The sequence below is a fragment of the Trachymyrmex cornetzi genome, unplaced genomic scaffold (genome assembly GCF_001594075.2).
Source record: "Trachymyrmex cornetzi isolate Tcor2-1 unplaced genomic scaffold, Tcor1.1 scaffold138, whole genome shotgun sequence".
In the NCBI taxonomy this organism is placed as follows: Eukaryota; Metazoa; Arthropoda; class Insecta; order Hymenoptera; family Formicidae; genus Trachymyrmex; species Trachymyrmex cornetzi.
Window position 1 is genome coordinate 868,671 of NW_017295960.1, and position 24,881 is coordinate 893,551.

General features: G+C 33.4%; 2 protein-coding genes across 2 annotated transcripts; one reads left to right on the forward strand and one right to left on the reverse strand.

Moving 5' to 3' along the window:
• Positions 1–1,222: 1,222 nt before the first annotated feature.
• LOC108771039 (cholesterol 7-desaturase) lies at positions 1,223–5,490 on the reverse strand. Its single transcript, XM_018522913.1, has 5 exons — positions 5,327–5,490; positions 5,062–5,246; positions 4,291–4,457; positions 3,807–3,985; positions 1,223–1,906 (listed from the first exon to the last, which is right to left on the reverse strand). Exons 1-5 carry the CDS (start codon positions 5,411–5,413, stop codon positions 1,223–1,225), a joined length of 1,302 nt encoding a protein of 433 aa, XP_018378415.1. The 5' UTR covers positions 5,414–5,490.
• A 9,682-nt stretch (positions 5,491–15,172) lies between these two features.
• Positions 15,173–24,234, forward strand: LOC108770899 (reticulocyte-binding protein 1). Its single transcript, XM_018522656.1, has 8 exons — positions 15,173–15,418; positions 20,611–20,806; positions 21,247–21,768; positions 21,892–21,996; positions 22,410–22,618; positions 22,900–23,065; positions 23,292–23,385; positions 24,078–24,234. The coding sequence occupies exons 1-8, from the start codon at positions 15,410–15,412 to the stop codon at positions 24,232–24,234; spliced, it is 1,458 nt and encodes a 485-aa protein (XP_018378158.1). The 5' UTR covers positions 15,173–15,409.
• The last annotated feature ends 647 nt before the right edge of the window (positions 24,235–24,881 follow it).

Genomic DNA, 24,881 nt, shown 5'->3' on the forward strand with positions numbered 1-24,881 from the left:
AGAACGACTAAAAATTTCGAGATTAATATATTTTTTACCATTTTCTTAGAGTAACATCAAGCGTCTCAAGCTGTTAAGTCGTGACAACATTTGTATGATACGAAAGTTTTGCAACTTGTACTTACAAAATAGTAATCCACAAACACGTATAGTTTGCACGAACAAATAACGTCGAGTTCTCGGAATTAGACATAGACGTTTTATCACGACAAATTTGTTATACGAACATTGACCGCGCGATTGCGTGTATCATAGGTTGCGTGATATATTGATGTGATAGTACATAAAGACATGTCGATGCGCTGGAACAATAGCGATCTTTGGTAACTTCGTCAAAGTTCGGGCTTCACTTTAGGATCCTCTCTTAACCTTAACATATAGCACTGAATTATGTTGATATATAACGTACAATTATATATATATATATATATACATATGTATACACACAATATTTTTAATAATAACATACATATTATATAATAATATATAATAAAATAAATAAATATAATTTTAATTATTCTGTTTTCTTATGTTTTTTTTCTATATTCTTCAAAGCTTTCTTAATACGAACTTAATGAAAAACTAGGGGGACCCCATATTTACCTTTGCAGTAGGGTCCCAAAAACTCTTTGCACGGCCCTGAATGATGCTATAATGTTATTACGTTACTGCGGTGCTGAGTTGCGAATTGTCTTGAATTTTAACATATTTCGTAAAACAGTTCACTCATCGAATTAATAAAAACACATGACAGATAATATCATTAAATAATTGGAATTTGTATACGATGTATACAACGAATTTTCTTAGACTCATGCGAGTCTTCAATATTTAATTCTCATAATTTATATTTTCAAATATAATGTCTTGAGAGTTAGACATTTAAATATCATTATTTTCTCGCTATTGTTGTCTAAATAATTACGATTAGAGTTAGGCGAAGAAAAGCTCTATCGTTTTCTTATTTATTCATCGTCGTCTGTTAAAGAATTTTATATGTACATTGCAGATATGTCAAACATATAAAGCGACAATAAAAACGTATGGACACTCTAACAAAGGTTTAATTTTTTTTTAAACCATAACTATTTATATTATAATTAACATATATCGAATGCTTAAAAATAAGCATCGTACATAAGTTATCTATTTTAATAATAACAATAATACCTACAAATATAACAGAAAGTATACAAGTTACATTTTAAAAAGGAGGTTATCGCTACCATTGTAGATCCTTCATAGCCGTCTCATAGGTGGGACTGTGATCGGAGTAAAATTGCGAGTACCAACGGCGATATGCTTGGATAGCTCGATCCTCGCGCACCAGGATAGGTTGTCGCTCATATCTCTTGTAGTTCCAGATTTTAATATCGCGCTCAAACATCAAACACTCGCCCAGAAAAATGAGATTCGCGTATGGTGCCAGCAAAGGTGGTGAGAAGATCTGATGGATCACCCGTTGCAGCAACGGCTCAACCGGCGTTACTGTCTGCAGAATGTACATAGGTCCGAACGACGTGTTGATCATAAGCTCGACATAGCTAGGCCCAATCTGCTCAGCGAGCACATCAATCTCCCATACGCTAAAACGTTGCAGAAGGATCAACTTGTGGCACATGTGCAGACCGGCCCTGTGCTTCTCTTTACTGCCGAAACTGTTCTGTGAGACTGCAAAGCGACGATTCCCGTTGTCATTCTCGATAGGATGGATCAACACGCTGTTCAATTTAGCGCGCGTCTTTGGTGCTTCTTCGTATTCGTCCGTCTGGGAACAACGCGATCGCCATCCCGTGTAGGTGATCCACAGGTGCCGAGCTAACCACGAAAAGTTGCCAGGGAGAAACATAACTGGACCGTGCACTGAGGTAAGATGCGCAGGATCAGCTCCATTCTCAGCTATATCCTAATGTACAAGTCCACAAGGAGGATGTTAAGTTAAGATCGTTTTTTGGTTAAAATAAAAAAATTTCGAAATGTAGAAATCATATATCATGTTAAATGGCTACCCAGTAAACGAGAATAAATCGAAATAGATAGAAATGAATTCATCTCGACATTTCCGAATTCGCGCTTCTGATTTTTCGAATCCATTTGAATACATGAATATACCTTATTTCTACATGATGAATAGCTCTTTCGTATTTTAATACATTTCAATAAAAAAATAATATAATACAAATATAAATCATCCAAATTCAACATGATAAATTGCACATCTTATATTTCTATCTATTTGAATTCAAAAATACTTATGTCATAAATACGTTAGCCATGAATACATCCCAGTTCAAAATTATGAATAAGAACAATCTCGTTTGAATTCACTTCAATTAAAAAAATTTCAACATAGCTAATTTGTAAGCTACCTGGTATGAATACATCACAGTTCCAAATTATGAAAATACGCACTTTTATTTAAACAAAAAAAGTTATGACGGAAATATATAAACCCCGAATTTATATCCGAGTACAGTACTGAATATTCCCATTTCGAACTGAATATAAAAATAAATAGTTCTATTTAGAAAAAAAAAATTATAAATGTTCATGAATAGAAACGAATTTATGCCCTCGGATATTATATTAATTCATTTCAATCCAACTCCAAAGCGCGAACTCGGATAAATTAAAATGAATTGCAATTTTCAATTTGTTTCAATCCATTTTCGTTTACTGTGCTTAAACGGATTCGAATGATATATCACTTATCTTGGAGAAACATCAGGATCATGGAAAAATTCGTCTTTGAAATTTTTAGATTTAGATCTGAAAACAATGATTATATAGAATTTTTCAATAAATACGTTACTACGTATTTTTTAGAATACATCGCAGTAACGCATACTGGGCACCTATCATGGAGTAAGTCGGGATAGATTCTGATCGGAATTATTCAATTATTCCCTAGATTTCTATTGTGTTTTCTAGAGAAAACGGAATAATTCCAACCGGAATTTATTCCGATATGTTCCATGATTCCTGGAGGTACTAAAAGTAAAAGAAGCAATGATGACGCTTTTCAGGTTTTATTAGAGCTGCATTTCACTTGATGCTCATAACGCTCGCAACCATTATTTGTCCTTGCTTTTTAATAGACAAGGATGAAATGATTCCACAAATGTTAAAAGCGTCTAGTAATAACGCCTACATGTTCTATTCTTACTACGCCTTCGATGTATGTATAGAGATTATAACAAAATATTGCCACAGTACAACAGTTACACACCTTATTGCGTAATAAAATTATATCAAATTGTCTTGCAGAATTTCTCTCAAAAAGAAGAGTTCGTGTATTTAAATACTACGATATATCCTTAATGCTCAATTCTCGTTTTACTTATTCTTACTTTTTCAATAAATGTGATAGCATAAATATGATAGATCTATTTGACTTGATTTGATGATTTCTTCCATGTTCCCGACGTTTTCCCAAGATAAGTGAAATATCATTCGACTTGAGTAACCGTTCAATATGATATATAATTTGTACATGTCGTAACTTTTTCATTTCGGCCGAAAAACAACCTTAACTTAATATTCCCCTTTATTGCTCATTTGAAAGAGATTCTCAAGGTACGAAGAATAAAAAAGAAGAAAAGATAATTTTCACTCTAACACTTTTTTTCAGTTCATGACTTTGGAAAGTAATGCTCGACAGTACTTTCAAGCAAACACTAATAATTAGTTTAATTCATTTATTTTGTTGCGAAATTAATTATTTTTTTCTTTTGTAGTCATCTCGAAGTGATTTTTATGTAATGAAGCATATCTTCTTACATTAGAGAATCGAATGCGCGACAAACCTGTATGTGGCAATTAATGAGGTACTCATTGCGACCTTGATAGCGCCAGGAGCCATTGGAAATGCATGTATGTGGTTGGGGTTGCCAGTCTGGCTCAACTGATTCCGAGTGGTACCAGACGAAGATAATGTGATTCACTTCGCAGCTCTTCCAAACTTTCACACGGGCGACATGCGGCACTGTGAAAAAAAATGTATATATATAACTAGGATAGATACATCGGGAAATAATTTCTAGTATACATTTATATATATATTTCTAATATAAAATGAAGAATTCTGAATAATTTATGCCCTAAATGGACACCTGATATTTAGACGCAAACGTTTGTGTTGTATGTTAAAATGCACAAACAAGCATCTGTATGCAGGAATGTGGTTCCGTAAAAAACAACCGATCCGAACATCTTGGCCACAGATCCTAATAGCAAAAGGGTAGATAGATATCGTCTGAGACTCAAAATTATGTAGAACTTGATTAATACCCTTTTCAGCATAAGGTATGTTTTCGCAGTAGCCATCCTCTCCGCGAAACGTCCAGCTATGAAATGGACACTCCAGACAATCTCCCTTGACACGACCACCCTCGGCCATATTCGCTCCTAAATGCGGGCAATATGCGTCTAAAATGTTGATAACGCCTCTTTCGGTTCTTGAAGAAATTGATAGAACGTTACGTGATAAATAATATGTACTTTAAATAATATAATATATTATAGGACCGTACATGTGATAACACAAACTATAGAAATCAAAGCCTTAAACGGTCTAGCTGGATCTTAATGCTTGTATGATTCTTATGTGAATTTATATACTACGTATCTCGCACGGTATGCAAGAGATCCGGGTTCGATTCCCGGCCGAGGTAATATTTTTCGCAATAAGAATTAATGATTTACAGATTTTAATATGTTATTCGTCATTATTAAGATCGTTTCGAAGATGCGAATAAGCATCAAAAATTTATTAAATTGCTATAGTCAATTTAACTCGTGATATCACTGCGGTAGTTTAGTAGAGTTAGCGTTTCAAGACCGAAAATTTTTCGGCGCGCGTTTCTGTGGGATTACATACGTAGTATATAAATTCACATAAGAATCATACAAGCATTAAGATCCAGCTAGACCGTTTAAGGCTTTGATTTCTATAGTATGTACTTAAAATATTTTAAGATATATCTTGAAATAGAATATCCTGTTATATATCTTAAAATATTTCAAAAAATAATAAAAAAAAAATGCTATACCCTGACGTACCTGAACACCGCGAAATTTTCACCGAGAGCAGACACATGTTTCACCTGACCCTTTTCTATCTGCGAACTTTCGAGCAGAGCGAACCATCCGTTCGGATAGACCGGCGGTAGTTTGCCCACCTTCCGATGTTTGTTACTCGCGTAAAAACTGCGGGTCTGTCGCGTTTTAGTCTCAATTCTCATGTCCTTTAAGAAGTACCAAGTTATAATCTTAACACACTTCGTAGTAAAAACACAGAAAATAATGTCGCTTGATCATCACTCACTTTCACCCAGTTGAATTTGAAGAAATATGCAAAGTAGATGAGGAAGGTCAGCAGGGTAGTCGCAATTCCGACGCACCATTCCAACATTGTCACCACTTCGATCCCAATGTTCCGTCCTCCCGATTTGTTTCTTTCAACTTCCTTATTTTAGCGTATCCCGTGTGAGTCCTCGATCCGTTCAATTGCACGGCGAGAATGCAATTTATACAGGAGAGATCGCGCGCTCTTGTTGCAGGAGAGATAAACCAGAGCAAAAGTAAAACAGCCAGGAACGACGACGAGGACGGGAGTTAGAAAGAGCGGAAGAAAAAGAGAAAGAGTTAGACGGGTTGGAAGAGGGTGAAGGAAGGGAGAGAGGGAGGAAGTAACTGGCGAAGAAGACGACGCGCACGTTTGCCGGTAGCCGGGACAGAAAAAGGGCAAAGAAGACTCCTGATGAGAAGGGACAAGGCAAGGACGAGGACGACGATGTATGGCGAACGAGAGAGGACGAGAGGGAGAGAGTGATAGGGAGTAGAACGCGATGATGATACAGTTCAGTTAGTATGTAAACGCACATGTGCGTCAGCGATGTGCGATGAGACCTACAGCCGGAGGGCTAAGGGACGGGTGATGTAGAAGATTGGAGAACGGGACGAACACCGGAGAGATACAAGAGGAGGAACGCGCGGAAATCGCGCGCAAAGCAAGTAGGGCAAGAGGAAAAGAAAGAGGACTCATTAGCATGGAAAACTCGCGCTAACATGGAAGAGACGATCCGGAACTTGTAAGGATTTTCGGACAACTAAAACGGACGAGAGATCAATCTGCGGTTTATATATACCGTTTCTATCGAAAAGCCCGTGTTTTTTTCCCCCCGAGGCCCCGCGCGTCGTTCGTCGCCGATCGACTCGTCGTGTCACATCGTGTAAACGGTAACCCGATTATGTATGCCCGGCCATGAACGAAGACGCGAACGAACGAACGGCTTATATATCGTGCCTCCTATACTATCACTGGATCTAAAACCGCCGTAACTCCTCTTCTCCTTCTTCTCTTTTCTTGCTTCTTCATCGTCCTCTTCGTCTCGACCGACCGGCCGGCCGGTGTCTTCCTTTATCGAGATTGTATATCGATCACGATGCCACCAGCTCGCCGATTTATCCGTTTATCCATCCGTTTAGCATATCGATTCCAACGGAGAAAATAGAGTGCAAAGATTCACTTTTATAATACGAAAAAGAAAAAGGGCTACGAGCCAAAAAAATTATTTAATTATATCGTTAATGTAAAAATTGGAACGTAAGTAAAGAAAACAGTTATATCGTTTAGTTCAGATTTAATACAATGTGCTAGCGATAAACAAACAAATGTTTCGATCGCGATATAGGTAAAAACAAAACGTAATATAAATTTATACTTCGCTCTCTCTCTAACAAACGCTGGTAACATTAAAACGTCGCATGATAGTAGATAATTGCAGTCAATCATTGATTAGCTTGAATTATGTCCTTTAATATAATGCAAATTGAAGAATGTAACGCATGAAATTGAATTTTGTCCTTTAATGTAAAAACAAAATTTCTTCAGTCAAAAATTAAATGTGTTTCTGGCGCAGAAATTCGGTTAAAATTAGAGACAATGCAATAAGAGTAAAACAATATATTTTCTCTTCTTCACACTTTTATATTTTAACGGTCCCGGTTTCATACATATGTTGTTAACACGAATGTGTTCCTCTTCTTTTCTTGGTGAAAAATCCCTCTCCTTCCGGTTCATCTGGTTATCTTGTCAATGAACGCTATCGACGATTATCGATATTACATAAGCTTGTTTTACCCTCCATATGTGCTTCCAAAATTCTTACATCGCAAAATTGAGTTTCAATTTTCGTTCGAAAGGTATCGTATGAATGCAACGAAAGACATCGCACGTGTGTGTAGAAGCGAAATATGATAGCATTTTTCACTGGCAGAACTAGTGCGCATTCAGTGCATATTAAAGCTGTTGTACACTAACTTAATCTGAATATAAAAGTGAGATAACTCCATTAATAAAATACCCAATGTATATTTTATCAAATATCATAATAAAATGTATTGAGGATTTCGCGATTTAAAAATCGTTTCTATATTTTTATTAAATGTACATCTGTACGTCAATTTGTGTAAAACGGTTTTAAAGTGCACTGAATACGCACCAATGAAAAACGCTGAGTCAAGACATCATGTTACATGAAAAATAGTATTAAGCTAATGTCTCGGAAAACGGAAAGAGAAGAGCTGTAATGGAAAGCCTAAAACGAGAAGAATATATTAGGTGTTAAACTTAATTTCTGTCGTTTTTCGTCTCGAAAATTGATTTGTTTCGAAGGGAAGATGAATGAATACCTCAATCAAAGTAATTTCCTCCATTTTCTACTTTATTACTAATTAATAATATTTTATTAATAATACTTTAATTAAGGTATTTCCCTTCGAAACAAATCAATTTTGGAGACGAAAAACGGCAGGAATTAAGTTTAACACCTAATATATGATAAAATATTTATCAATTAGTTTTTATCCTAATAAAATTACAAATGACTCAACATGTAAAGCTTCTTAGCAAAAATATATGTGATTATTCAAAGCATTGAATTTTTGCGTCTCCATTTGAAAACAAAATTAAGTGTTTTAAATTAAGTATTTTTATAATGCCATTTTCCATAATTACATATATTTCTAATGGATCATTAGTTTCATGTTTCTCTTCAAACTGATAAATTTTTTTCCTGTCAGATGAGAATGTAAATGGGAGAGAAAATAATAGATCTGGCAAGCATTCTAAAATTGAAAGTAGAATGTTCTCGGATCGAAGATCCATTTTTGTAATTTAAAAATCTGTGTCGAGCTAGTATCCGTCACTATATCTTAAACATTCTGGTAAGCGTAAACACATTGTACCACCCGAGATGATGTAATGCGTCACATTCTTGATGTACATGGAGAACAAATTAATTATTCAAACGCATAGCGAGACGAAGAAACGATCTCAGTCGAGAGATCAGCAGCTTTGTAAGTGGTGCGTTTTTCCATTTATCAAGATGTCCGTCTCTCTCTTTCTCTCTATCTCTCGTCGTTCCTCCTTTCCGTTTACCTTTCTGCCAGGTCCGAAATTCTAACACTGACCGCTGTCGCCACAGTGTAATATTATTCGGTGAGACGCCAATAATGAGATCGTTTTCACTCGCTCCTATGTTCGCTTGCTCGCAAAGCTCATGTTGGGCGAAACGAATAAGACAGGACAGGACTAACACGTGCCGCATTGCGTGGCAACAATCAAAATGTTTGGACAGTGCGTCAGCTCAAAAGTGCTTAATCGCTATTTTTCACAGTGGAGAACATGGAGCGATCATCTTTCAGCTTTCAGTTGGTAGATCGGTAGACTCAAAATGCATTCATGCAGTATAGCGACGAGTAGATCATCTTCGTCGAAGTGATTTAAAGATCTATATAAAAGGCAGGTGTAATTAGACCGAAACAGAAAAGCGTCTCCATTAGTCACTTCAAGTCAGTTATTTCTAATGTTTACCTATTGAAAGAAGTATCAAGAGATTAATTATTCGTACATCGGTTAAGATCAAAATTGTAATTTTTTGTTCCTACGTACACACGGAAAGAAATATTTGGTTGAATTAACTGGAATTGTGGTGGAAAATAAACGATCCAGAATTCTAATTAAAAAAGTTACTAAATTTCTGGTTAAATCTACCAGAATTCTGATTGAAATAACCAATTTCAAAATCTATTAGAAATCTAGTTGAAATAATTCTCAATCTACCAGAATTCTGTTCGAAATAACCAGAACCTAATAAATTTAACCAGAAATCTAGTAAACTTAATTAGAATTCTAGATCGTTCATTTTTTTTCCACCACAATTCCAGTTAACAGATAGCAAAGCATGTCTTAGCAAAATCGCACAAATCTGTGATTGCTTATGATGCTGGCAACTTGCTGTAGATTTGTCTTCAACGATTTCGAATATACCGACATTGTAGCAACATGCAGACAACAGTGTGTAAATGTATTGTCAACAGTTTAACAGCAAAATAGCTGCGTTAATGTCATCGTGCGTTAGCAATACGACAGTATTGTATGATGCTGCATATTATTATGACAACTTGATGGCAATAGTACGAATTTTGATGATGACGAGTTTAAAGTTGTCGGCAAATTGCTGGCAAATTGCTACTTATAATATCAGATCGTGAAAGCATCAAGTTGCCAACAAATGAGGACTCAGTTGCCGCAATTCTGGTAGCAACACATACTTAGCAATGCTTAGTATAGCAAGCAACATGCCAACAACAAGACGGACATGTTGCTATCTGGAGAGGTACGATCAAAAAATCAAAATGCTTTAATCTATCTAAAAATTACACAGAATATTATTTAAGACGAAACTAAAACTATATTAAAATTTCAAACCGATTGACCGTGTAATTTTTAAAAAGGAAAGAGCTAAAGTTAGAGTCGAGTTTTATGCATGCATGGTGTCATATATATGACATATACATTGAATGATTGATATATTACATAATTACTTTTAAAATGATTCGATCCACATAAAAAAACATATAAATAGTTAGAACAAATCTTTTTTTACGTCTTTGCAAGAATTTTAACTTTATTCACCGTGTAATTTATTTGTATACAAGCAAAAAGTTGATGAATAAAGCATGCTATTTGAGCATCTAAAGAAATATACGCGAAAAATTTGGCAACGCTGTTGTGGACTTCCGACATTACATTAGATTGGGCTTGCTTCATCCTGTGACACATGTGTAATGATTGAATATACAGTGTGAGTCATTTTAATCGATCACCTCAAATATTTCCGTTCCCTTGCATTTTACAAGAAAATGTTTCAGACAAAAGTTGTATGGTTTTGAAGGAGACATAAGATGGTATCATTGGTTTGACCTTGGGTGGCGTTGTCAAGATCAGATGAGGGTCACGTTAAATATTTTAAACGGAACCCTCCATTTTTTATTACATATTCTTGTAGCTTACCTCGAGAGCTTTTCAAAACACTATAATAAAATATTTTTTCATTAAGTACTTTTCGAGTTATGAGGCTTGAAAGTCAAATGCGAAATCGGACTATCAGCCGTCAACCATGGTGAAATTGTGCTGTTTCCGGCCGGTACTCGACACCTGGTAATGGCGTCCTTCTGGTCTTATGTTTGAATTCTTACTAGAGGAACTCTAATATTCAGCGACAAACGAGTCACATGATTTCATATGTCACTAACCTCGAATAACGCTGATATAAATGGGTTAGCAGCAATAGCAGCGATAAATTGTTGACGGTAATTATATTAATTGTGTTGTGTAAAGTGATATATAAAGTCCAAAATGTCATATCAAAAACGGTATTACGATTGGACCTGTCAAGTTGATGTGATATAACAAAAATAATGCGAAACTACGGCAAAATAGACTAATATAGCATCATGGTTGGTAAAAAACATGTTTTAAACGTGTTTTAAACATGTTTTTTTATAGTATTGTTTAAAACATATTTAAAGCATTATATAAAAACATATTTAAGAAGAAACGCAATATGTTTTATTCATAAAAAAAGACATTAATCTTTACCAACCCTGGTATGCATTAATGAATGTACAAATTTAAAAAGAAAATATAAAAAAAGAAATTTTAGGTTGATCCTTTATTTGAAAGACAATGTAAATATGAATTCCCGGGAAAAAATATTTTATATATCACTATATAAAATTATATAAAACTATATATAATTTATATATTTGTGTATAAATATTTGTAAATAAATGGACATATTCTATATATAATTATATATACGGTGTCCGATAATTGTTCTGACGGAGTTCGTGGACATATAGAGCGGATTAAGCTGAAACGGAAAGTCCTTTATTATTTTGCAATTTTCGCAATAGTTAACAAGATACTAATTGCTAAAAATTGCCGAAAATTGGCCTTCAATAATTTTTTACTCAAATACTATGAAATTTACAGAAAAACTGCAAGAGATGAAAATTGTTTATTCTCATAGAACTACGAATTTCTTCAGAATTTTTTATCAACTTTTTAGTACTGCATTTTCTCATTTTTATCAACATGAGAATATACGGTTTTAAAAAATTCTGAAAAATTCTAAAAACATTCTTAGAGCTCTATGAGAAGAAAATAAATAATTTTTGTCTCTTGCAGTTTTTCTGTAAAGTTGATAGTATTTGAGATGGTATACATCCCTGCGTAAACGAATGACAAACTGCGTTGCAGTCGCCTTCGCAGGTAGAATAAACGAACGACATCTGCGGCATAAACGAACGCACCCCTGGTTTCTATCCTCCATAGCTAAAATAGACTCGAATAGAGGGAGTGCGCAGTGCACTTAGGGTGCAAACCCATGCAGCGGAATAGCGTAACGCGGAACGACAGCAGAACCAATCACAAACGGTTCGCAGTTTTCGTTACGGTACATAATCTTTTAAATATTATTTTATTATTCGTTTTTTATCATCATATACTTAAATACTAAATTAAATGCGTTTCTTATTAGAAATATTGATTAAAGATGTGAAAATCTTATGAAATTAGTTTTAATGTGATTTTGACAGCCCTTCTACAATAAGCCGCAAGTCAGAAGTTCTAAGCTATTTTGAGTCATAATCGGTGAAGTTGGCCAATAGCTAACTTGAACGATTTGGTTAAGACAGGTTAAGACTTCTGATGTTCTGACTTGCGGCTTATTGTAGAAGGGCTGTCACCCTGATGAAATAATGACTTGTGATTGGTTGCGCAAAGTCCGCAGAGCGCTCATTACGCTATATGGGTATTGAGGGTTCACGTTTCAACGCAACAAAAGTGATGGAATATGTGTATTCTGTTCTCGACTACGGGAAGAGATGCATCGAAATTATCTTTCTCTCGATGGTTTAATATTTCCCTGTTCGAAACAAAGTTTCCTCTTTCTTTTTGAGTCTCTGATTGTCTATGTGATATTAGAACCTAATATCACATAGACCAGGCCTATCCAATTTGAGCTCTGGAGCCAAAATAAAAAGCCATCGACGCAAAAAAATTCAATGTGGGTAAGATTTTGGTGACTGGAAAGTGTTAATACGCATCTAAGTGACGCTTATCAACACTTCATAAGTATTATACTCCTAAAATCACATACTCCTTACTCACATTGTATTTTTTTATGTAGATTTGCGTTTTGACTCCGAAGCTCAAATTGGACAAAACTGTCATAGATAATTAGTAGATATGTGTATACACAGCATGTGCACATGCATATATTAACACACAGATGTGTGCGTATATTACGCAGCTGCGTGCGCAAAAGCTATTCTTCTAAAAATTGTTGAGAAATACGAAACGCTTGTGATTGGTTCCGCTCTCGTTCCACGTGCAACTTCATATGGTCGCTATTCCGCTGCATGGGTTTGCATCTTTATCTACATATACAGCCGATCACAGAAAGGTTGCAACACTTTTTTCGATGGGTTTCGGAATACAGCCTATTCACCAAGCGATTGGTTCTTATTCATAGCTAGACTACGTTTTAGTAAAAACCGTTTTAATTAAAACCGATGTTAGATGGCCTGTAAACATTTCTTAATACCGATGTTATTAAAATCGTTTTAGTGAATCCAAACCTCTTCTGAAACAGGTTTGGCGTTACTAAATCGTTTTAAAAAAGCAGTGTAAACGATATAAATCGGTTTTAAGTATCAAAATTTAATGTTACCAACTTTAGACGTTAAGACAAACTTTAGAAGGTTAAGACAAAAGATATTTCGTCTCATACAGCATCATACAAGTAAAATACGCCTGATTGTGTAAACAGGCATCAACACTGGTTTTAATTAAAACGGTTTTTACTACCCATACAGCACAGAATTTGCAGCAATATGGCTGCAATAATGCTGCAATATTGCTGCAACATGCGATATTGCTGCAATGTTGCAGCATTATTGTTGCAACTTTTGTACTGTAGGGGTAAAACCGTTTTAATTAAAGCCAGTGTTGATGCCTGTTTACCAGTGCCGTGTAAATGCAGTCATGAGGCCTGTTCTTTTTGGCTGAACTTTTGCACCAATTCATCTTTCTTCCTCTTCTTTCCTCCTACAGAGAAAAGGAAGAAAGATATGAACTGGTGTAAAAGTTCAGCCAAAAAGAACAGGCCTATTGATCCACAAATAAGAACCAATCGCTCCGTGAATAGGCTGCATTCCGAAACCCATCGAAAAAAAGGTGTTGCAATCAGTGTTGTTAGGTATGCCGCCTTTTTAGCGCTTGCGCACTACTATGGCAATATGTGATTCACAGTGTAGATTACTTAACTTACATATGTTGCCAAATCCCGCCAAATCTATACTCATCCTCTACATATTATATCTTACTCGTCTAGTGCTTCTCGATTCTTTGTTTTCGCGAAATAAATTACACATAATGTATATGTCTTTTCTCCGATTCTCGCGCTTAACCACGAACAGTTTAACCCGCGGCCCCGCGCTTTTCATCCTTTACATTACTGGATTTCTCTAGAAGTCACTAGTACTGTAGTGCGCATGCGCTAAAAAGGCGGCATACCTAACAACATTGATTGCAATCTGTCTATGACCGGCTGTACGTGCTTTCTCTCTGTTGCGCACCCCGGCCCTCTATTTTGATTTCGCGAGACTCTCGTTTAAATATTAGGATGCCGTCACATGCAGCCCATAATCCGTAATATGTATCGGATGTACGCAAAAATTACTAGGGATTGCGTATGTACGGCAGATATTTCTCACGTAATCCGCAATTACGTGAGAAGAGAGTTCTAGTGCAGTCTAGTGCAAGAACAGAAAACAGATCATTTGTTATATTCACGATAATTTCTACATATTGTTATATATATTTATATTGTTATATATATTTATTGTTATATATATTTATATTGTTATATATATTTATTGTTATATATATTTATATATATTTATAGTTATATATATTTCCAGCCCCTTTAATTTTAAATAAATTGTAAACATGCGAATCACTCTATTGTTAGTTTTCTTTGATTAAATGAAGGAACCACTGAATTTTTCAACATTTGCATCATCACTAATAACATATATCAAAGATTTATTATGCACTTCTAATTTCAAAATTGTTGTCAAACAAATTAATCACTATTTATACATTAGAGGTAGGTTATGGCACGTTTATTTTTATTTGACGTCGGAGTGCATGATTGCATTTTGCGTGCTTACATACTCCTTGTGTCCCATGGAACCGCAAAATGTGGACGTGTACATGATAATATTTCTTATTTAACAAGTTATATTGTTTATTTTTATTTTATTTTATAAGAAAACTACAGAATATATTATAATTATAACAAAAGTTTTAATTAATAACAGTTTTAATGAATAACAGTGGTTTTGTTGCTGGTAGGCTTTGTAACAGCAATTTTGCTGACGCCTAACCATTTGCAAGCTACTATTGTCTATTGTATTTATGTTTATGTTAACTATATTCTATTATATCATATTTTATTTCTATAAACATTTCATTTTATGTCTTACTCTGTTACTCTGATGTAGTCTTTTTCATATAGCTTTGCAATAAACTAAATTAAATAAATTAAAATTAAAATTAAATCGTTAAATTTAGTCAAATAGATAAAATTAGGAAAAACATTACTTGTAATAATTAGTTTTACGGAAATTTCATAAAATTACGGCTCCATATAGGATACAGAAGAGAATAGAGGTAAAACACATGTAACGTTACAGACGCAATCCCTAGTAACTTTTGTGGACATCCGATTGATCCGATGGGGATTACGGATTACGGGCTGTATATGACGGCACCCTTATATCACCGAACGAGTTGTTGAAAGTGCAAACCAGTGCATACGTGCAAATTGCTATCAACTATTACGCAATTTATAGCAATTCGTTAATGTCGCGACAGCTGATGTACCGTGTCGATTCGTAATCTATCAATAGGAAATCCAGGGAATAAAAAAAAAACAGACGAAATTAACGTGTGATATTAAGCTGCGCTGCTTATATTGACGCTGTTATCATGAAACCGGTAAGTTTATAGCAATGATAATTTTAAGGTTAAGATAAAAGTTCTTGTACACATGGGAACAGAAATAATATCTGACTATATGAAGTCGCACACGGAAAAGGCATGAGAAAATATGAAAAGGCATGCAACTATATATGTATATGGTCAGGCATATCTGTCCTCGTATGTAGACACTCAAGAATAGTTCAGATTTAAAGCTATTCGGATATCCGTTTATCCGAATTACGAATAAATGCGCGATGTTTCAAATTTGGGTTATCCGGAGATTCGAATTTCCTAAGATATCCGAATCTCTCGATCTGGTAAAAGTCGAACCCAGATCCCAGATATATCGTTTTATCCTTCTTTATTATTTGATGCACAACAAGGACAAATGCCCAGTGAGAAATGACAATGAAATCGATGTCGAATCGACGTCGATTCGACGTCAATTCGATGATTTCGACGTCAATTCGATGATTTCGACGTCGAATCGACATCGATTCGATGTCGATTCCATTGTCATTTCTCACTGAGTGATGCATCATGCGCTTCGTGCGAAACTCGGAACGCACCCTCAGATTCGGTTCCGGATTCGTAGCAAACTTCTAGCGAATTCGGTTGGATCCATTATTAGTACGTGCGGACTGAGTGCATATTAAAGTCACTATATTATACACTTATTTAATCTGAGTGGAAAAGTGAAATACAAATATTAACCTTATACATCTTTGTTATTACTAATTTAAGATTAAGGGGATGCTGGAATTACCATCAGAGCGTTATTTCGTATTTCTCAAATTGTTTCGTTTTCCTTATACAGAATAAAAAATCCTTCTCCAAAATAAAAGAAAAACGCAAATACCTTTGGAAAAGTACAAACCGATATGAAATTCCCCAAAAATTGTAAATTACACCCACACAGCAATGGAGATCTATGGGATATACTAAAATCATCGCGGATATACGAGATATATCTCAATATCTTTAAGATGTCATCAGTACATTATAATGATTATATCATGAATACACTTCTTGTATAAGATATTCAGGAGATATCTTATCCCGAACAAAGTAAATGTGTACAATATATCTCAGAGACATTCTGAAAACATCTAGCAGATAAGATATTCCGGTCGTTTCTAAGATGTCTCTTTATATGTAAAACTTATAGAATAGTACGTAATTGTAATGTACGTACATATATAAGGGCATAATTAAAGAAATTATCTCTTCAGGTGGTATTTATCTTAGAACATATACTACTGAAAGGAGCATAAGCTCGAAAAGTTGAAGCCGAGAAGATTGACAAGGATGGAGGTAGAATGCAGAGAAAATTGACAAGGATGGAGATAGAATGCGTGATCCTAGATTGTAATGCGCATGCTTGTCGCCTTTTCTCTTCACCCCGCAGACCCCGTGCGAATGGTCTGAGCATGCACATTGCTGACTAGGCACATACTATCTCCTTGTCAATCTTCTTGGCTTCAACCGAAAGAGTGGGATTATGGGCCTATGCTCCTTCCAGTAGTATGTTCTAAGGTATTCATAATTAGGTTTTATAATTTAAAGATGTGTTTACACGTACATTTCTGAACAGTCAAATAAAGCTAGCTGGTTCTACATTGGACGCCTTTTTGGAATTTTAAGGTTGGAATATTTTAGAAACTTGACGTAAGGGTGCAATTTGAGCTATGGACTTGGTTTTAGCATGCCAGAAATCTTCGAGATTACATACTACCGTAATATGTCTGTATAATCGATGTAAATTATAATTATAAAAAACATTCTCCCAAATATATCCCGACTAAATACTATAATTATCTCTAATATATCTTTATAATATACCTACGATAACATTTCAGATTTTACTATAAGCAACAATAATCACGGATATCTCAGGAATAACGTAAGAATATATTTCACTTAAACATGAAATATCTCAGTCCTTCTTTGGTACGGACATTAGTATATCCTATTGATATTTGTCATATATCCAGATGTCTACTGAATATCTTTGAGATATTGCGATATTCCAGCACGATATCTTGACGAGATTCCACAGATTTCTTTTGCTGTGTAGGGTAGGTTTGCTTCCTTCATATATACAGGGTGACCCATTTTAACTTAGACAGCCAAATAACTCGAAACATCGCGATTAAATAAAAAAATGTTTAAAACAAAAATTGTTGAATATGAAGGGGCTGATTGAACTATGACCTTGACAATGACCTTGACCTTCATTTTCAAGGTTATTTGAAGGTCTACTTTCAATTTTCAAATAGGAACCCATATTTTTGATCTCGGATTTTGAAAGAGCGCAAAATTTTACGTCCAGATGAACTTTCATGTTATGGGTCAAAGTTGATCATAGAGGTCATTTCAAAGACAAATTCCTAATCGAAACAGAAAGCCAAAAAATCTTGATTTTTCCCGGATAGTGTTTGTGAGAAAAATTGTTGGGTCGAGGGGAGACCAAACCATGACCCTGACAATGTCCTTGAACCCATATTTTCATGACCATTTCAAGGTCAAGTGGGGATTTTTAATAAAATTTTATGCTACATATGTATTTTCTTGTTGTGATTCTTTAGTGATTCTTAACAAACACTATCCGGGAAAAATCAAGATTTTTTGGCTTTCTGTTTCGATTAGGAATTTGTCTTTGAAATGACCTCTATGATCAACTTTGACCCATAACATGAAAGTTCATCTGGACGTAAAATTTTGCGCTCTTTCAAAATCTGGGATCAAAAATATGGGTTTCTATTTGAAAATTGAAAGTAGACCTTCAAATAACCTTGAAAATGAAGGTCAAGGTCATTGTCAAGGTCATAGTTCAATCAGCCCCTTCATATCCAACAATTTTTGTTTTAAACATTTTTTTATTTAATCGCGATATTTCGAGTTATTTGGCTGTCTAAGTTAAAATGGGTCACCCTGTATATATATGGGGAAATAAGAGTCAACGCGATACTAGGTGCACAAATGTAATGATAAAATAATCTTCGTTAGTTCATTACATATAACAACAATCTTTTGATTCGTGACAATGTATCCGGATGAGTTTCGACTTACTTCAAATCATTATCAACGGCGATGTATTCGATTATACGTGGTGCTTTGAGGATATTGCAATAGTTATAGTGCCAACTATTCATCTTATCAAAAAGACCGCTTTTCTTTTAGCAGATACAGTCGACACAAACATCGTTCTATTCTTATTACTCTATCAATAATAACAGAGGCTATCAATGAATAACAGAGATAGAATATCATACTTGTGTCGACTGTGTCTTCTAAAAGGAAAGCAGTCAATAATGTATAAGAAAAATAAGTTATACAATTCACAACTTTATTGTAAAAGAAAAGAACAAATTTTATAAAAAGATATTTTAATAATATTAAAATATTAATTTTATTCTATGTGTATTATTGATAAGTGTATATGTATACATATGTAGGGTAACTCCGGTATATATGCCGCGCTGGGATTTACGCCGCGGAAGTCAGAAAAAATAGAAGGAGTGGGGGTAATTTTCTCGCAACTACTCTACATGCCTTTATGTTATATTAGTATTGAGTTATAATTTTAGCTTCTTACTGTTAATATTAATAAAATTATGTTTCTTTTTACTGATAATTTCAAAATTTTCTATTGACGAGAAGAAACCGAAACATACTCGTGTTTTGTATCTCCTAGCAGTCAAGTCTTTTGAAGAACAAAATTGAATGTAAATATAAAATAAAGATGGAAAATAGAATCCATGAAGCTTTTATCCGTTGAAAGGCAGATGTATATCAGCTTAAATTTGATATTGATCAAAAATTTGAATTTATTGAAGATAAAGTAAACTCTTCAACCAATCATCCTTCTAATGATAGCATGCTATTCTAGAACAATGTTCTGTGAACACCAAAAATGACATTTTCGATAATAATACTGCTGAGTATGATTCGAGTTCTGACAATGATACGTATACTACAGATGACAGTTACGAAAATATTTATTGCAATAAATTTGAAAGTAAAAAAAACTGAAACTCGTGTTTTTCAAAATGAAAAAGAGAAGAAAACATATATTTTGACGGGACTCAGAAATCGGGCACTTTATAATGTATCTAAAAAAAAGTAAATAATATTTTGAAATTAGTTAGACCTATTTTACATTTCCTACCCAAGTCGTACAAAACTTTGCTGAGAATTCCACGCAAAGTTCCTCTACAAATTGTTGGAACAGGGCAGATATGGTACAGAGGTATTAACATTCAACAGAGAATAGATCACCAGTACTTGGCAATTCATAATCAAATTTCCATAGATGTAAATATAGATGGGATACCGTTTCAGAAATATTTCAGTAAACAATTTTGGCTGATACTTGGAAATGGAAAATTTGCACATGACAAGTATCCATTTATTATAAGTATCTTTTTTGGTAGAGAGGGAAACCAAATGATTTAGAAGCTTATCTTCATAATTATATTGTCGAGGTGGCAGAACTAATAGAAAATGGTTTTGAATGTAATGGATCAACATTTCCATTTTATGTTAGAAATTATATCTTAGATGCACAAGCTCGTAGTTTTATAAAACAGTGTGTATACCACATAATTCTTACTCTTCATGTGAAAAGTGTACAGTAAAAGGCAAGTGGTTTCAAAATAGGATTATATATGAAAATTTCACTTGCGAATTACGAACGAATGAAAGTTTTAAAAGAAAAAAGTTTTAAAAATCCAGATCATCATAATGGCATTCTCCTCTGGAAAGAATTAACACAAGAATGATATCTCAATTTCGATTAGATCATACGCATCTTATATATTTAGGAGTTTTCCAACGATTTTTATCTTTCCTTATTGAAAAACGAACTTGCACTGTATGCTTCCAAAAGGCACTGTAATGAAAATTAATGACAGTTTGAATGAGATAGCTCAGTATTGTCCTAAAGAGTTTAATCGTAAACCTAGAAGTCTAGGAAATCGCGACAACAGAACATAGTGGAAAGCTACAGAATTTAGAAGATGTTTATTTTATGATAGAATCAAAGTATTTAAAAATTATCTTCCTGAAAATATTTATCAAACTTTTTTATTGCTTCATTCAGCTATATTACATATTATCAAGTTCTGTTCTTTACGACTTAAATCATGTTTTAATTAAATTTTTTTAATATATTAAATGTTGATGACATTTAATTAATTTTACAGTACGCCGTAGTGAAATTTAGAGGAAAAGAGGAAATTATGGCGGTTGTACCCTCGTCATGGATTAATGAAGATAAGTTGTCATGTAAATGGCCATCAAAGAAATTCTGTAATCACAAAATTGCGCGATTTATTATGAGTTTGAAAGAACCTACTTCTGAGTTTAATAATCATCCAGCTACAGTTATGCATGAATATGGTATATATGATTTGTATTTTTCCTACGTTTCTATAAAATTAAGATGTGTGTGAATGTATTATAAGACAATACGTAGTAATGTGTATGATAGAGCCTCTTATTTCACGTGTACATAAAATCATAGGTCATACGTGTACTTAAATACGTGTATGTCATTTATACGTCATGGATATTCACGAAATACAAGTGTAAATGATATATACACGTGTCTAAGTACACGTATGATCCATGTTTTTGTTTCATGTACACGTAAAATAAGAGACTCTAATAATAACTGTTTTTATTTAAACAGGAAGCAAAAAATTAATAGAAGTACAGAATGATTTACTTGCTTTAAAATTGGTAGAGTTATATTATTTCTGTAATTATTTCGAAAAAAATTTAATTATGTTTTGATAGAATAAATTCGATTTGCGCTCATATCTGTCTTATTTTTATAGATAACTATCGTGATGCTCTTAAAGCATGCAAATTAGCCGACGACAATAGTAATCTTAACACAACAGCAGGAGAAACTGATTTGGAAAAGCGAAAAAAACGTAAAATCAAACGTTTGTACGAGAAGTCAAATGATGAGCCTTCAGAAAAAGCAAAGCAAATGACGAAAAAAATTATTCATTCCGACAGTGACAAAGATAATAAAATATTGAACGCACAAGAAATTAAAGAAAGGGTTACAGAACTTTTAAATAAAAAAGAGGATTGTCCGAAAAAGAATAATGAGAGTGGAAATCTTCCAGTTAAAAATTCTTTCCTGAAATATGATAATAATAATATCATTCATGATATTATCTTTCTCACATTTCAGGAAAGTAATGATAGATCAGCAGATTTTAATATTGCTATAAAAGATGCAGCACTACGAACTAAGCAACGTTTTAATAACTCGCTTCCTACAAGTGAGGAAAGTGAACCTATTGCCTCTAGCAGTCAATTGGAAATAAATACATTATCTGAATATGGTAAGTATACATCTCAATAATCAATTTAATAATCAATTTAATAATCAATTTAATAATCAATTTAATATGATTGATTATTAAGATTGGAAAATTAAGATTTTCTCATTTGATTATTTTATTTAGATTCAAACAATGAAAAAATTGTTTCTGAAGGAGGTACTGATCATTATGATATTAAAACTTTATTAGCCAAACCATCACTTCGACCGTCTCCGTCTATAAAAAATGGTTAGTAATTTTTTTGATTTATATTTAATGTAATTTTCTTAGGGTTGATAAGTAACGCGTTACTTATAACGCACGTTACCGTTACAATTACTTTTGGAAATTATTCAGATTGCTTACAATAATATTGTTACTCATACATTATCCTGAGTTGGTTCTTAGCCTTATATTATATTGTTTAATTTATTTAATTATTGGAATTGTTATTATTTGTTGAATTTTAATATACGCGGGCTTACACAATGCGTTATATTCCCAATTTTTTATCCTTTATTAGATTATATTTTGGCGTTCGCACATGTACGTTTTTAGATTACTTACAATAATATTGTTACTCACACATTATCCTGAGTTGGTTTTTAGCCCTATATTATATTGTTTAATTTATTTAATAATATTCTGTTCATTATTTTCAGCTGAAATATTATGTAAATTAGCCTTACGCAAGACCGATAATAACATGGAAAGTTTTTTGGAATCAGAAATGATAGCAAGACAACCTACAACTGAAAATTCTTCTTCAACTGTTCAACATGTTTTGATTGATTTTCCAGTAACAAATTTGAACAATCTAAAGTCAATTGAGCGCAAACTAAAAGAAGAGGAAACATTTAATTCCACAGTGGTATGATACTTAATTTTTTTTCTCAAGCTCTACAGCGACTATAACACTGTACAATAAAGGTCCCTCCCATGAGAAATTCAAAGAGATACCGAATTGGTTGTAACTTAAAATAATTAATAAGAAAATATTCGATGACACTTAAAAAATTAAAACAACTTGCTCTGGTAAAACGTGAGACGGGTATGTTTTTTAAATCAATTTTCAGAATCTCTTTGAATTTCTCATGGGAGGAAAAAATCGATTTTTGTCGAACAATGTAATTTTATTCGAACAATTTGTAGGTCGACGCTCTACATTCACAAATTGAAGGAAAGTCTCTTCAAAAAATGGTAAATTCCGTGTTGCGCATTGTGCTGGACGATAAACTGGCAAGGTTGTTTACTTGGAAGAATCAACGAGGAACCAAATTACAGTTATCAAAGCGCCAAATAAGCCAGACAATGATTGGTAAGATTATATTATTTTACAGTTAACCTTTTTATGATAGCTGAGATGGATATCCACCACTACGCTGCAGGGGACAATGAATCACGAGTGTATATTTTGCTGCAGAGAGTCTAATTTTAGTCCATTTTTAACAATGTAAATAAATTTCGATTTACTTTGTATCTTTTATCTTTATCTACTTTCTATTTTTTTTTTACTTTCAAAAATGTTATATTTTTTCTTATAGAGGCAGTGGCTAAGAAATTTCCAACAATAAACAAGGTGATATTTGGTAGAAAAGCGGGATTATGGCTGGCCCATGCTAACTTTCGTATAAAAAAGTAAATACTCTGATGAAAATTTTTCTCATAATTTTTATACGAATTGAAACATTTATCAGAAATACTCAGAAATATTCGGAAAGTTTACATCTTTTTTCAGAATTTTTCATACAAGTAAATTCTGAAATATTCTGAAATTTCTCATCCCATAATTTTTAAAAAGTATTTTTAAATTTTTTAGATTTTGGGTGCGTTCCGATATTCATTGCCAATGCTGAAAATATATAGTGTACGCTATAGATTTTCAGCACTGGCAGTGAATATCAAAACACACCCTTTATAACATTTTATCAAAAATTATACTTACAAAAAATCTTAAAAATCTTATGATATTTCATAATTAACATATATGAAAAATTCTAAGAAAAGATGTAGATTTTCTGAGAAATGTTCCAATTCATATAAAAAATGTGAGAAAGTTATAAAATTATAAATATTCTGAAAAATTATATAGAAGTTCTAAAAAATTCTGAGAAAAATTTTTACCAGGGTATACACATTTCAGTTATATAGTATTTTTATTGTAAATTTGTGTGTGTGTGTGTATGCGTGCACGCGCACGCGTGTGCATATGTGTGTGTGTGTGTGGCATGCGCATGAGGCAGCATTCATAAAAAGTTTTTTAAACATTATTATATGTGTTTATTAATATTGATGTTTGTTAATTTTGATATTGTTTTTAATATTAACAGACGAATCAGTAACAAAGATGAAGCTGCTCAAGATGGCAACAATAGCTTAGAGAACTATGATAGTTCTGATGAAAAAAATGAGAATGACGAGAAGAAAAAGAAAAATAAAGAGAAAGTTTTTCCAGGTAAACATTTGATATGGAATATGTCTGTTTAACATTGTCCATTTGCAAAAAAAACATTTGGGTATATATATTTGCATGAGATATATATTATATATAGTAATAAGACAAGAAAGAGAGATTTGTCTCTTCTTTTTAGAGAAAGTAACATTATTCCAATCAAAATCATGTGAGTAGTCAAGTCTATTGATTTTGATTGGAATAATGTGGTAATCTTGGACGAGGAAAAAAATTAATAGACTCTTGATTTCGAAAACGATTCATATCAAGAAACAGATTAACGGGCTAAATCCACAAATAGAATCAGACTTTCTTGACACCCATTATTATGATATTGTCAAGAAAAATTATGTTGCTTCTTGACCTATCATTAGTATAAGAACATTTGTTTATTTATTATTTTTCCATCGTCATTATTGCTCTAACTTTCAACGGACATAGTTATGAATTTTTATCTTGTATTAATATACTTCTCACAATTTGACATAGCAGCATTAAATCTCCCCGTATTATTCTCATGTAAGTTTAAGCTATTGTACTATCACTTGGTTTTGAAATATATATTTGTATTCTGCATCATATTATTTTTGACATAACTCAATTTTTTATACTTGACACAATTCAATTTTAATTTGTATATTACACTTAGCGACCATGTATATCACATCAGGTATATCCAACA

What these genes read in the sequence shown, in the direction of transcription:
- LOC108771039 (XM_018522913.1), bottom strand. Translation starts at nt 5,413, where the DNA reads ATGTTGGAATGGTGCGTCGGAATTGCGACTACCCTGCTGACCTTCCTC. An exon ending in GAAAATTTCGCGGTGTTCAG is followed by an intron (nt 4,458 to 5,061) that starts GTACGTCAGGGT and finishes AATTTCTTCAAG; the next exon opens with AACCGAAAGAGGCGTTATCA. An exon ending in CATACCTTATGCTGAAAAGG is followed by an intron (nt 3,986 to 4,290) that starts GTATTAATCAAG and finishes TTTTTTTCACAG; the next exon opens with TGCCGCATGTCGCCCGTGTG.
- LOC108770899 (XM_018522656.1), top strand. An exon ending in TACAGTTATGCATGAATATG is followed by an intron (nt 20,807 to 21,246) that starts GTATATATGATT and finishes TTATTTTTATAG; the next exon opens with ATAACTATCGTGATGCTCTT. An exon ending in AAATACATTATCTGAATATG is followed by an intron (nt 21,769 to 21,891) that starts GTAAGTATACAT and finishes TATTTTATTTAG; the next exon opens with ATTCAAACAATGAAAAAATT.